Here is a 13,267-nt window from a genome sequence, read left to right as displayed (position 1 = left end):
GGGTACCCACTGGCCTGTCTCATTGGAGCCAGTAAGCTCACTGAATGATTTTGTGCTCTTCACTCTTCCAAACAAATAAGTGTTAAAATCTCAGTGCCGACAGACAGGAGAAGGAGGGGGAGGAGAATGGACACAACAGGACAGGATGTGCTGATCTGAGAGTCAGGGGGAGATATTATGCTGTCTTCTGCAGTGTGTTAGCAAACTTCCTTCCCTGCCATGTACCCTGGAAGAGATGGTGTTAATGAGACTTATCAGAGCATTGACAAAGCAGCCACCTGATATGCCACATATGCCTCCAGTTCTGTTCCTGCAGCTTCGCTCTATTGTACAAGAGATAAGAGCTCATGGAGTCATGTCCCGGGCACATCGCAAAGCAACAGATAGAGCAAAACATGGACAGCAAAATACAGAGAAGAATGAAGAAAAGAGCAGTTAATAGTGACCTGTATAGTAGTTTAGTACTTGTGCACAAATCACAAGAATTATGTATGTATATTTAACAAAAACTGCAAGCATTTGTATGTACTATATGTTTACATTTTCTTGATAAAACGGTGCATGGAATATAAAAAAAAAAAAATAAAAAAAAAAAAAAATCTCAGTGCCTCTTGTAGATGTCCATTTGAAATCTTGTCTGCTGCCCTGATGTTTTCAGGGCAGTCAATCCATCAATCAGGCAGGTTAGAAATATTGTCTAAATTCCTATTACCCCTCTTATAGGTTGACACTACCAACCCATGTTCTGGTCTGCCTTTTTTGATAGTTAAACTCCGTAACTATTCAGCAAATACACTAGTAGTGTTTACCAATTGAAAATGATCTACAAAAAACACCAGGCAACAACTTCTATATTGCTGTACTTATATGCTGTATACAATATTGGTTTGTGAAACTTTGACGTTAATTTCTGTGGTAACCTAACATTTATATGCAAATTGATTCAGGGAATATCCAATTGCCTCTTGGGGAATCAGGGTGGAATTTCTTTCCCCTGCTGGAGCAAACTGGATCATGCTATGCTGTTTTTTTGCCTTCTCTGGATCAACTGTGGGTATAGGATTGCGTATGTGGGACTGGATGAATATTTTTGGTTGAACTTATGTCTTTTTCAACCTGACTAATTATGTAAAGCTTATTTAACATCCTGGTTATTGAGGTCAAAAAGGTAATAATCGTCAATATCCTTGGAATATGCATCCTGCAAAATAGGCCAAAGACTCGCTTATCTATAGGAACAAATAGACTATATATCAGTGTTAAAAGACACACCTTAAAGTTTGTTAAAGCTTCTTGTAGACTGCCATGATGGTAAAGCATTATGCCTCTTAGTTGAAGTGTCTGTACATGATTTTGATTCAGCATCAAGGCTTTTTGGAAGTTCTCCATGGCGGCTTCAAAATTACCAAGTTCCCTAAAAAAAGAAATTGAAAAAAAAAAAAAAAAAAAAGAAAGAAAAAAGGAAGATCAATAACAGCCCCTGCATTTCTCTCATTATAGGTTTTTAATGTAGAGTGGGCACAGACAAAAACATGATTCTTGGTGCCTAGTTTGAATATTTTCATCCACTGAAAATATAGCAGCCAACATAAAAAATATGTTATATAGAGAGATCTACAAAGCTATAGAAAAGCTTGTGTTAAAGAAAAGGAGTTCTACTTTAGAGTCAAATAATGTGACACCATGTTATGTACACTGGCACAAAGGTTTTGTTGAAAGACACGTCTACTCCACACACAGAACAAACTCCCCATCTAGTGGCATATAGAGAAATTTTAAAAAATAAGTGTTGTACAATATGCTGCACAGAATGCATTACAAGGGATACTCCAAATAATTGTATCATAACCAAATGCTCTGGCTAACATCTTTTTTTCTGCTGAAAATGCAACATTCTTCCCTGAAGCCGACAGTGTCTCCTGCCTTCAAATATAAAAACGTTAAAAGCAGAATCAAAACATATGAAGGTCTCTTTAATCGGCAACATAGTTAAAAAGAGGAAAACCCAAAGAGCTTGATGTTCTCAAGTCCAAGGTGTATATGATGGGGAATAACGTGTGAGCTCAACAAAACACTGGTCTGTAATATTGGCCTGAATGCTTTAATTTTTGTTCTGAGTTTTTCTTTTTAAATGCAAATGTCAAGCATTTGGAAGAGTGGGGTTTTGCAACAGATTGTACAGGAGATGTTTTGTAAAAAAGGAATAGTATTTGGCGCAATGGGAGGGAAGTGGGTGTCAAGAGTCCTGGAAAGTAGTCCTAAAAACAGGCAATGGATAAAGCCATGCTGACCAACGCCTGGTGAAGAAGCGCACCACCACGCCCACCTGGCACGTCTGGCCATGATATCACATCTTCCTGACTGGGCGTTCTACATCAACCAGGAAGCTTCTGCAACTCCTAGTGTAGCTTATTGTATAAATGCTTGTTTTTCCATGTTATCATGTGAGTGCTAGCTTTTTAGCCCAATAAATTTGCTTTTAATCTGCTACACTTAGGTGGTGCTTGTCCTTCTCCCCCTTTATGCAGGAGATGATGTATACAACATATTTAGTTTAACTTTGATCTTCTTGAAAAATCCAAGTATATGGTTGAGCTGGGGCTGTGCAGATGTGAGTATTCTCATTGCTCAAGCTGTGCCTACTTAAGAGACTCTCATGCAAACAGCTCATACACAAATGGTTGTTCTGTTGTAATTATCAGTTAGTGAATGTTCAAGCTAAATGTGGTGTATACATCATCTTCTACATAACCTGTTGCAAACAATATGTGGGAAGAATCACGTGATGCTTACTGGATAGTGTTAAGAGATCCCCATTCTAATATTCGAACAAATACACAAATGTAGTGAGAAATTTTGTAGATTTCACCAGGGGGAACTAATCCCATTTAAGGTACAAAGTATATAGGAGGGTAGATGACTTCATTAGCAGGAGGCGAAAGTTTCTCTTTAAGTAAACCAGAAGTATACTGGATCATTAAGATGGATACTAGGATCTCCAAATATATGAACTTTAAGTGGGATGTGATATTTTTAGGAGTAAAAGATCTTTTCCTCTTTGCTTGTGTAGCAATTGTATATGTTAATTTTTTTTCTCACAAAAGCGCAGTTAATCTTTAAGGGAACCTCAGATGTGAAGTCTCTGCTTAAAAAGAATAGAACTACTTTATAACAGAGTGCCTACAACCAAGAAGTTGTTTTTGGTAGCTCCCAGTGCCCTCCTCTAGTCCCCCCCCCAAGACGGTATATATTATAATATATATATATATATATATATATATATATATATATATATATATATATATATATATATATATACACATACATATACATATACACATACAGTGATCACTCAATTCATAACTGAGCATTGTAAACTGTCTCCTGGCCCTCAGTCCCTTTTTCTGTCTCAAAAGGGGAGACGCCAGGGCCCTGATCTCTCACCAAAGCCCCTCCAAAAGGGCTTATAAAGAAAACAAAATAAAAGGTTACATTTTAAAAATAATAGAAGCCTCTTTGGCATGGAGTTTACCAGAGCTTCACAGGTTGCAACTAGAGTCCTCTTCCACTCCTCCACGATGACATCACAGAGTTGGTGGATGTTCGAGACCTTGCACGCCTATACCTTCTGTATGAGGATGCCCCACAGATGCTCAATAGGGTTTAGGTCTGGAGACATGCTTGGCCAGTGCATTACCTTTATCCTCAGCTTCTTTAGCAAGGCAGTGGTCACCTTGGGAGGTGTGTTTGGGTCGTTATGTTGGAATAGTGCCCTGCGGCAAAGTCCCTGAAGGGAGGGGATCATGCTCTGCTTTAGAATATCACAGTACATGTTGGCATTCATAGTTAACACATTGGACTGTAGCTCCTCAGTCCGGCAGCACTCATGCAGCCCCAGACCATTACACTACCTCCACCATTCTTGACTGTAGGAAAGGCACACTTGTCTTTGTACTCCTCACCTGGTTGCCACCACTCACGCTTGACACCATCTGAACCAAATACATTTATCTTGGTCTCATCGGACATGGTTCCAGTAATCCATGTCTTTAGTCTGCTTGCCTTCTGCGGGCTTTCTTGTGCATCATCTTTAGAAGAGGCTTCTTTCAGGGACGACAGCCATGCAGACCAATTTGATGTGGTGTAAGGCGTATGGTCTGAGCACCGACAGGCTGACATCCCCATCCCTTCAACCTCTGCAGCAAAGCTGGCAGCACTCATACGTCTATTTCCCAAAGACAACCTCTGGATAGGACGCTGAGCACATGCATTCAACTTCTTCGGTCAACCATGGCGAGGCCTGTTCTGAGTGGAACCTGTCCTGTTAAACCACTGTATGGTCTTGGCCACCGTGCGGCAGCTTAGTTTCAGGGTCTTGGCAATCTTCTTATAGCCTAGGCTATCTTTATGTAGAGCAACAATTCTTTTTTTTTCAGATCCTCAGAGAGTTCTTTGCCATGAGGTGCCATGTTGAACTTCCAGTAAGAGAGAGAGCGATAACACCAAATTTAACAAATCTGCGCCTCATTCACACCTGAGACCTTGTAACACTAAAGAGTCACATGACACCGGACAGTGAAAATGTCTAACTGGCCCCAATTTGGATATTTTTACTTAGGGATGTACTCACTTTTGTTGCCAGTGGTTTAGACATTAATGGCTGTATACCGAGTTATTTTGAGGGGACAGCAAATTTACACTGCTATACAAAGCACTACTTTACATTGTAGCAAAGTGTCATTTCTTCAGTGTTGTCACATGAAAAGATATACCGTAGTTTACGGACCATAAGATGCACTTTCCCAAATATATGGGGGGGGGGGGTGGTGAATATATGGGGGGGGGGATGTCTCTGCGTCTTATGGTGTGACTACTGGTCGGCCACTCCCCCCCCCCGCCGTTTTACATACCAGCTAGTGGTGTTCAGAGGGCACGTCCGCAGACGGGAGGCAGCCGGCACCATCAGCTTGAGCATACAGGGGGGTCAGACTGGTCTGCGGTGGCATCTTTTTCAGGCCCGTCCGGGCCCCAGCAGCACTCCTGAATCATATAGCAAGGGAAGGGGGCCAGCCCATGTAGTAGAAGCCCAGGAAGCTTTTTAGCAAGTCCAGTGTGCAGAGGCACACCCACACAACATTAGGCGTTGCTCCACGCACTGGGCCTGCTCTCATGGTGCTGAATAGTAAAGCGAGCCCTAATTGGTTGCTGCATCACTCCAAGTTGCTTCCAGTCCATCGCATCTGCAAGCAGTGACAGCCGTGCATGCTTTTGAAGTACAGTATACAGTACATGAAAAACAAACATTAATAAACACTGACCAGGTGCCAGCCCAGCCACCCACTGCCGGGACCAGGTGCCAGCCCAGCCACCCACTGCCAGGACCAGGTGCCAGCCCAGCCACCCAACATGAAAACAGCAGCGGAGAGACATTTTGGGCCACTTTCAACTGAAAAAATGATAAGAGTGGAGGAAACAGGAGGATCAGCTGCAAAAATCAAATAAAAGTAAGCACACTTTTCGTGGCCATGCAAGAATAGATCACACATCACCGGAATAATGGCTTCTCAGTCTCTACAAAAATTATAATATATGAAGCCAAATGCATTGCTGTAGAGAAAGGCATTTAGGATTTTACTGGATCACCATCGTGGTGCTACAGATTTATGAGGCGACGTGACCTTGTTATGTGCACCAAAAACTAGAATTGCGCAAAAAAAAAAAAAAAAGTCAAAATGCGAATCTAAGATTCTGTCTTTTCATAAATTTGTAATTGATGCTACCGGTAGGAAGAAAAACAATTTTGAAATTGGCCAGATTGGGAATATGGATGAAGTCTCGCTAACCTTTGATCTTCCATCCAATAGGACTGTTGATCTGACAGGTGCCAAAACCATAACTGAAAACCTCAGGACATGAGAAAACACATTACACTGTTGTGTTGTCCTCCTGTGCAGATGGCACCAAATTGTCGCCCATGCTAATTTTCAACAGGAAAACATTTCCAAAAGAAGTGATTCCACGAGGAGTTGTTGTACCAGTTTAGAATAAGTATTAGTGAAACTACAAAAAAGTGCTTTAAAGTGAAGACTCATCTAGCTGTAATTCCTGAGGGTCTTAACAGCCAGTTGCAACCTCTCAACATTTCCATCCACAAACCATTTAAAGTCTTTATGCGAGAAGAGTGGAACAAATGGATGGCTGCTGGTAATTATGATCAGATACCTACTGGATGAATGAAGAGGCCCACTATCACTCAAGTTAGTGAATGGGTGAAAACATCATGGCACTCAGTGAAGGAGGAAACCATTGTACAGTCATTCAAAAAAATGTGGCATTAGTGAACGGCGCTGAGATCACAGGGACTGGGTGTAGCCGATACACATAGCCGAGTGTACTCGGCTATGTGCATCTCGGTGGCGATCGCTCCGCTCACAGTCAGCGGAGATTGGCGTATAACATGCACTCACGATTTTCACGATTTAAAGGGGAAAAAAAAGTGCGTGTTATACTCCGATAAATACGGTAACTATTTTAGTACACCATTTGGTTCAGAATATTGTTTTTTCTCGTTTCTTGCCTCTAAAACCTAGGCGTGTCTTATGGTCAGGTGCGTCTTGTGGTGCGAAAAATACAGTAATAAATAGATTTACAAAAATGTGAGGGTGTACTCACTTTTCTGTGATACAATATCTATAGATATTTATTCTTTTGCCTGTCCATTACATTTTTCATATGGACTAGGAATATTGAGGTATGCCTTCCTTATTGCTACACTGAGATTGTAAAGGTGGTAATATGAGTGACCATCATCTGCTTACCCTTTAGCAGTGGAGGAGTCTTTCAAAGTAAATTAAACTCCAACTGCACAAAATGCCTGAAATATGACTTGCATCATATCCCCACTGCTGCAGCCACTCACGATCCCCTCTCTCTCCCTGTGACAGCAGTACGTGGAGAGGTTCCCCATACCAGCTGTCACTTTTTGAAAAGAGTGTGGCCACCTCAGTCACAGAGTTTTGAGAATGGATCATCTACAAGTACCAAAATCCTTTGCAGCTGTCGGCTTGTAGTTCTCAATGAACTACCAAGACAATGTTGAGCACTCTGGTAGTTAATCGATACTTCCTGTCAGTGTGAAACGGCAAGCAAAAAAAAGGCGCATTTATTTTTTATTTTTTTGAAAAGGTGAACTTATGCTTTAAATCGTCAACCAATCCATGAAGCAGGCATTATGGCCTCCAGGTTGACCAATTCTGAGTTGCGTTGACAGTTTTACATAAACACAGCATTTTTAAATTTGTAATAGGCATGTCATTTTTAAAAATATTCCAATTACAAAATGATGACTTGCGCAAAAGTTAAATTTATTTTCAAAACAAATATGTTAGCCTGCATAATAAAAAAAAATCCCTTTTTACTAAAAATGATCTGACCTGCTTCGGGTCAGGTCAACTGCTGTTGCACATTTGCATGGACTTGCCTACCTGTAAGCTTGACCAAGACTTTTATATGCTTCAATAAAATTAGATTTCTGCTTCAAGGCCTCTTTAAAAGACTCAATAGCTTCCTGAATATAGAATGATTGAGAGAAAAGAAAAATTGTAATTAAAAAAAACCCCCCAAAAAAACAAAAAAATCACACACAATGCATAATTTATGCCAATGTTAATAGAAACCTAAAGCAAGAGAAACAAGCAGATATTAAGCACTCACAGTGTTTAGGACCTCCTGAATGAGTCGCCGTCATGCTCTTGGAGTAATTTTTGTAGGCCGGCCACTCCTGGGAAGGTTCAACTCCATGTGTGAATAATGGCTTTCTCCATGGTTCACTGGAGTTCCAAAGACTTAGAAATGGCTTTGAAACCCTTCCTAGACCGATACATGTACATTACTTTGTTTATAATCTGTTCTTGAATGTTTTAGATTGTGGCATGATGTGTGGCTTTTTGTGATCTGTTAGTGTGCTTCACTTTGTCACACAGCTTTTATTTATGCGATTTCTTGATTCAACAGGTCTGGCAGTAATCAGGCCTTGGTATGGCAAGTGAAATTTAACTCTGCTTTCCCAAAAATTGTGGTTTGTCACAGTCCATTCATGATTCAGCATGGGAAGGGGCAATTACTTTTTCACAGACAGACAGGTTTAAAACGGATTTTATTCCCTTAATTAAATTAAATATTAACTTAAAAACTGCATCTTGGATTTACTCGGTTTACAATTTCTTTGAAGATCTGAATCATTTAAGTGTGAGAAATATGCAAAAAAAAAAAAAAAAAATTCTCTGTTAATGTATAATATTGTTGTGCAGGGTAGGGTAGGATTTAGACAAGGTGGTTATGTGTTCAGTAAGGGTTGGGTGGTTGGGGGTGAAGGCTCCTGCATAATTAAGCAATGTTAGGTGGCATTTACCTGCCAATGCACTATCCAGTATGACAGTAGGGAAGGTACTGAGAGACAACATACCACAGACAAACATTATGGGGAATGAAGAGCACTGAATGCCAGAGAGCGATCTACAAGGCTGCAGTCAGAGAGCTCAGAGTTGAGGTACAAAGAACAGGAAATCAGAAAGCGTGTAGTGCTGAATACAGCAGATGGTACTGAGGAGAAAAATCTGGGCAGGATGCAGTGTGAACAGGTGCAAAAATGATCATGTTTAGGGTGGACATGGGGGTGCCAAAGAGCACAGTGTTGACTCTAGGCATTTTCCAGGAACATAATATGGAGGTAAAGAGAGAGAGAGCGCAATGCAAATAGTGTAGAGAAAGCTATCAGACAATGCAATGTAGACAGTATGACAAGATCTGCAACAAAAACTAGTGTAGAACCTAAGTGCTCATGCACACGGACGTTTTAAAAAACTGGCTGCAAAGCTAGCTCCGACGCCTGGAAAAAAAAAAAAAAAAATGGCGTTAAACGCGATTTTTACCGCGTTTTGCATTGACATTTTTGCGCGTTAGCATTAAGTAGCATTTTATAAAGAAACACATCTCTTGGCTATAGCACTCAGAAAACAAATAAAATATGTCACGCGTTTATGCGCGTTTTTCCGCGATTTTACAGCTCTAGGTCCGCGCCATGGAACGCACTGGTCCTGGGTTTTTTTTACAGCTTAAAAAACGCCTATGCCATTTGCAGCTCAAACATGGACAGAGGTTTTTAAGCTGCAAAAAACGCTCAAAAAAGCGGCTGTAAAAACGTCCGTGTGCATGAGGACTAAGGCAGAAGTGCAACTCTGGGGTGTAGTTGTTAGGGTGTTGCAATATGCACAATAATGAGAGAAAAAGGTGCATTAGGCAATGAGAATAAAACAATGTCACTATCAAGGGTGTGGGCTGTAAAATATCGATCCAGGTAGTATCTTTTTTTTTACCTATTAGAGTAAACCAGGACACTCTTTATAGTTTTTTTTACATTTCTTCTGAAAAAAAGACTGAATTTTGTTTAGTTTTCAATGTAGCTTTTCATGTTTGTTACAAGTGGCCACAGTAAAGGTAAATCAAAGTAGTACAGCAAAAGCTTGTTTTGTTGTACTTCTCCTGTGGATCACAGGAGTGAAATTCGTTCTGCATTCCTGTGACCAGTTTTGATCACACGCGGGCTGAGGCCCACTGACAGCTGATGTCACAGACCCAGTCCAGGCTCCGGAAAGATATCGATCTTATGTTCAGGATCCGCCCACATGCCTGGACTGGCAGCCAGCTCAGTCTCTCAGTGAGCCCGAGCTGGGGCCGCTCCCGTCCCTTCCACAGGCCAGCACTGCAGTGAGCGGGGGGGGGGGGGCGGCATATGCGGGGAGGGAAGCAGAGAGCTGATGACTGACAGTCAGTGATTGATTGCTCAGTTCTCAGTGTTAGAGCCGGCAGGGGGGCAGATGCAGCATTGGACCGATGCGGCATCCAGCTAGGGAAGTAGAATTCTAAAAAAAATTCTATATAAATACCAAATCCCATACTTCTCTTTAAATATTTGTGGACTAAACAAATAGTTAGTTCTTGGTAGCTGGCTCATCTAGATATCTTTCACCCAAGAACGTTTCAATGGTTGCGTTTTACTGCTCCTTCTCACAATGCAATTTTATGAAAGGGCAGAGAAATAGATCTCTATGCAAATTAGTGAAATTAAAAACAGTATAACAGTCATGTAACTTTTTTGAAAACAATTGGGAGTATACTTGTGTTCCAAATATGCGGTAAATCAATAGAGAAAACACAAAGGGTGCACAAAGGTTACCTTTAGCAGTCCTCTGTGGAAGAACGTCAAGCCTTTGTATAAAACAGCAATTGGTTGGTTCTGGTTCAGTTCTAGAGAGCGCTGAAAATCCTCATGGGCTGCAATGTAATCCTATCACGCAAAAAAAAATAATAATAATAATAATAATAATAAATAAAATAATTTTTTTTTAGTGATTTGCTGTGATCTCAAAAGTGCTGGTGACAGAACTTTCAGTCTGATGCCAAGTTCTCTCTCTCATTAATATGCACCAGCAAAATATTACTCAATAGGGTAGCACATGTGTACAGTAAATTAAGAGTGGAACATGATATATACATTTTGAATACAGAAAACTGTTAAAGTGGTTGTATACCCTTTTTTATTTTTAACTACAGGTAAGCCTATAATAAGGCTTACATGTAGGTAAAATTAATATCTCCTAAATCTGTACAGTTTAGGAGATATTAACTTTGCATACAGCTGCTGATGTGAGCGGCGCATGCAATGTGAAGGTCCGGCAGACACTGCCGCAAAGAAGTCTCCCGCGTGCATGTGCGGGAGTAATGACATCACGACTCCGTCCACCCACATGGCAGGAGCCGCAAACCAGGACAACACGTCGAGGGGAAATGTCAGCTCCCTCAGTGGTGATCTGGATCAGCTGCTGACACCTCATTCGAAGTTAAAGAGGGATTCCACCAAAAAAAAAAATATTAAAAGCCAGCAGCTATAAATACTACAGCTGCTGACTTTTAATAAATGGACACTCACCTGTCCCGGGTTCCAGCGATGCTGGCAGCCGAGGCCGATCGATCGCTTGGCTCTCGGCTGCTGCAGTCACCATTCTAGGTGAGGGAATCAGGAAGTGAAGCGAATCGGCTTCACTTCCCGGTTCCCTACTGCGCATGCGCGAGTCGCGCCGCGCAATAGGAAATCTCCGCGCTGTCACTGGGACCCGTGTGTGTCCCAGCAGACAGCGCGGCAGGGCAGGAAATGGCGTAGACTCCCACGGGAGTCTATGCCCGGAAGTGGGTGAAAATACCTGTCTTTGACAGGTATCTCCACCCCCCTCCCCCCTGAAAGGTGTCAATTGTGACACCGGAGGGGGGGAGGGATCCAATCAGCGGAGGTTCCACTTTAGGGTGGAATCCCGCTTTAAGTTTCTCACGATGAGCTAGTATGCGTGTATACTAGCTCATTATACCTTTTGCCTTACAGGTTCTTTAAAAAAAAAAAAATGTTGTATACAACCGCTTTAAGAGGGTGCTTAACACTTCTTTCATGGCACTGCACATCTCTTCTGAAAGCTGGCAGGTCTATAAGAAATCTCTGCTGGGTTCTCCATAATGTAAAGTTAACGCTGAATGTGGAACACCTTCATGAAGGTGAGAGAAGGAAACAATTTCATCTGTGGGATTGTTGACAGACACAAAAAAAATGGAAAGCACCTCATCTCAATGGGGTTAGGATATTAAGGGTGGACTTGACATGTACGTATAACCTAAATTATTGAACTCACCTCAGATATAAAATAAAGCGTTCCTCTATGCCTATATAATCGTGCTGATGGCTGTAGCTGGATAGCTCTAGTCAGGTCACTCAGTGCCTCACTAATCCGTCCCAGGGGAGACAATATCTATTTGGGGGGAAAGGGAGAAAAGAAAATAGTTTATGCAAGTGGTATATTAGCAGCTGAACAAAAATAAATACACTGCAAGACTAGGTTCACACCTATGCGTGTGGCTGCAGGTGCGGGAATCGCAGTGATTACCACATCCACAACCACTCAGTGAAAACACGCTGTTGTGAGAAAAAGTCTGGGGCTGCCATTCATAATGAATGGCACCCACACATGTAAAAATGCAGTGCATTTGCAGGAACTGCAGGGAAATTGCATGGTCAAACTGTGACCATGCGATCTCCCTGTGGGCCACGTTTTAAAAAAGGTGCATGCACCTCCTGTGGTAAACGTTGGCACGGCTGCCCATTCAGATTTGGAAAATTTAAGAGGTTACCAGTAGTAGAACAATGCAGGTGCACAAAGAAAGGTTACAGCAGACCTTGTGAGATACATGTACGTTATAACAGAATAATTTGCACTGCTCCCTATGAAAATGGCAAAAATGTTACCTGTGCTGTGTAAAAGTACTTGGCCTGCCCAGGGCAGTTTAGCAAATCTCTATGCTAAAATTTCAAGGAAACCTGTCATGAAATAACTATGGAGAGTATCACTACTGATCTTGGTGTGAAAAAGGTTTGTTGCTAGTTACGGGCTTTAATATTTTTCTGACTGGGACAAGAAAGCACCCAATAACCCTTCTCTGAAGGGTGTCCTTTTTTGATTTTGAGCACCCAATACCCAGTTAGGTCAGAACTTCTCATTTCCATACTTGTAATGAACCAGTGACTAGGATATCACCAAAGCCAAAATGTCAGCATATCAGGCAATACATGACTGGTTCCTGTTTCAATAAGGGCCGGTTCACACAGGGGGCGATGCGAGGCGACACCGACTTGCCTCGCCGCGACCTCAGCGGCGACTTGCAAATGACTTAAAAGTAGTACAGGAACCTTTTTTCTGAGTCGGAGCAACTCGAGTCGCTCCTCTCAGAACGGTTCCATTGTACAGAACGGGGGCGACTTGTCAGGTCGCGGCACGGCAAGTCGTGTCGCCCCCTGTGTGAACCGGCCCTAAATCTAATTTTACAAGTTCTATATAATCAAAGTGAAAAAGCAAACATGGAGCTAAATCGCACAATAGTACATTACTCCACATAGGGTAAGATAAAGTACATCAAATTGCTTCACATGATATACTGTATGTATCCCCCTTTGCAACAAAATTGGTGAGCGCTCCTGAAAACCTTCACTTGCATTAGTACAAAGTTTCTCGGCTGCCAAGTACATGATTTCTCACGAGACCAGCTACATAAGGCCCAGTTGAGAAAAGGGATTCAGGAAAAATAGCAGCTCCAAAACACAGATAAGGCATAGAACATGTGGATCAGCAAAAGGCCCCAATAAGCCCTGAATGTAATTAAGATAGAAACA

The 13,267-nt window shown here is 41.7% G+C and overlaps 1 protein-coding gene across 4 annotated transcripts in view; it reads right to left on the bottom strand.

The window, feature by feature from the left end:
* The window catches only part of TTC13 (tetratricopeptide repeat domain 13), a 119,356-nt gene that overhangs the window by 55,974 nt on the left and 50,115 nt on the right, over positions 1-13,267 (bottom strand). For all 4 annotated transcript variants that reach the window (XM_077486390.1, XM_077486391.1, XM_077486392.1 and 1 more), the window contains 4 exons: positions 11,736-11,852; positions 10,235-10,345; positions 7,485-7,567; positions 1,273-1,414 (listed from right to left, as the gene is read on the bottom strand). In XM_077486390.1, coding sequence (XP_077342516.1) covers positions 1,273-1,414; positions 7,485-7,567; positions 10,235-10,345; positions 11,736-11,852 — 453 coding nt within the window. The remainder of the gene's footprint in view (positions 1-1,272; positions 1,415-7,484; positions 7,568-10,234; positions 10,346-11,735; positions 11,853-13,267) is intronic.

Source organism: Lithobates pipiens, unplaced genomic scaffold (assembly GCF_037356315.1).
Source record: "Lithobates pipiens isolate NorthernLeopardFrog02 unplaced genomic scaffold, aLitPip1_a1.2 Scaffold_18, whole genome shotgun sequence".
NCBI lineage: Eukaryota > Metazoa > Chordata > Amphibia > Anura > Ranidae > Lithobates > Lithobates pipiens.
This window is presented reverse-complemented; position numbering and strand designations above follow the sequence as displayed.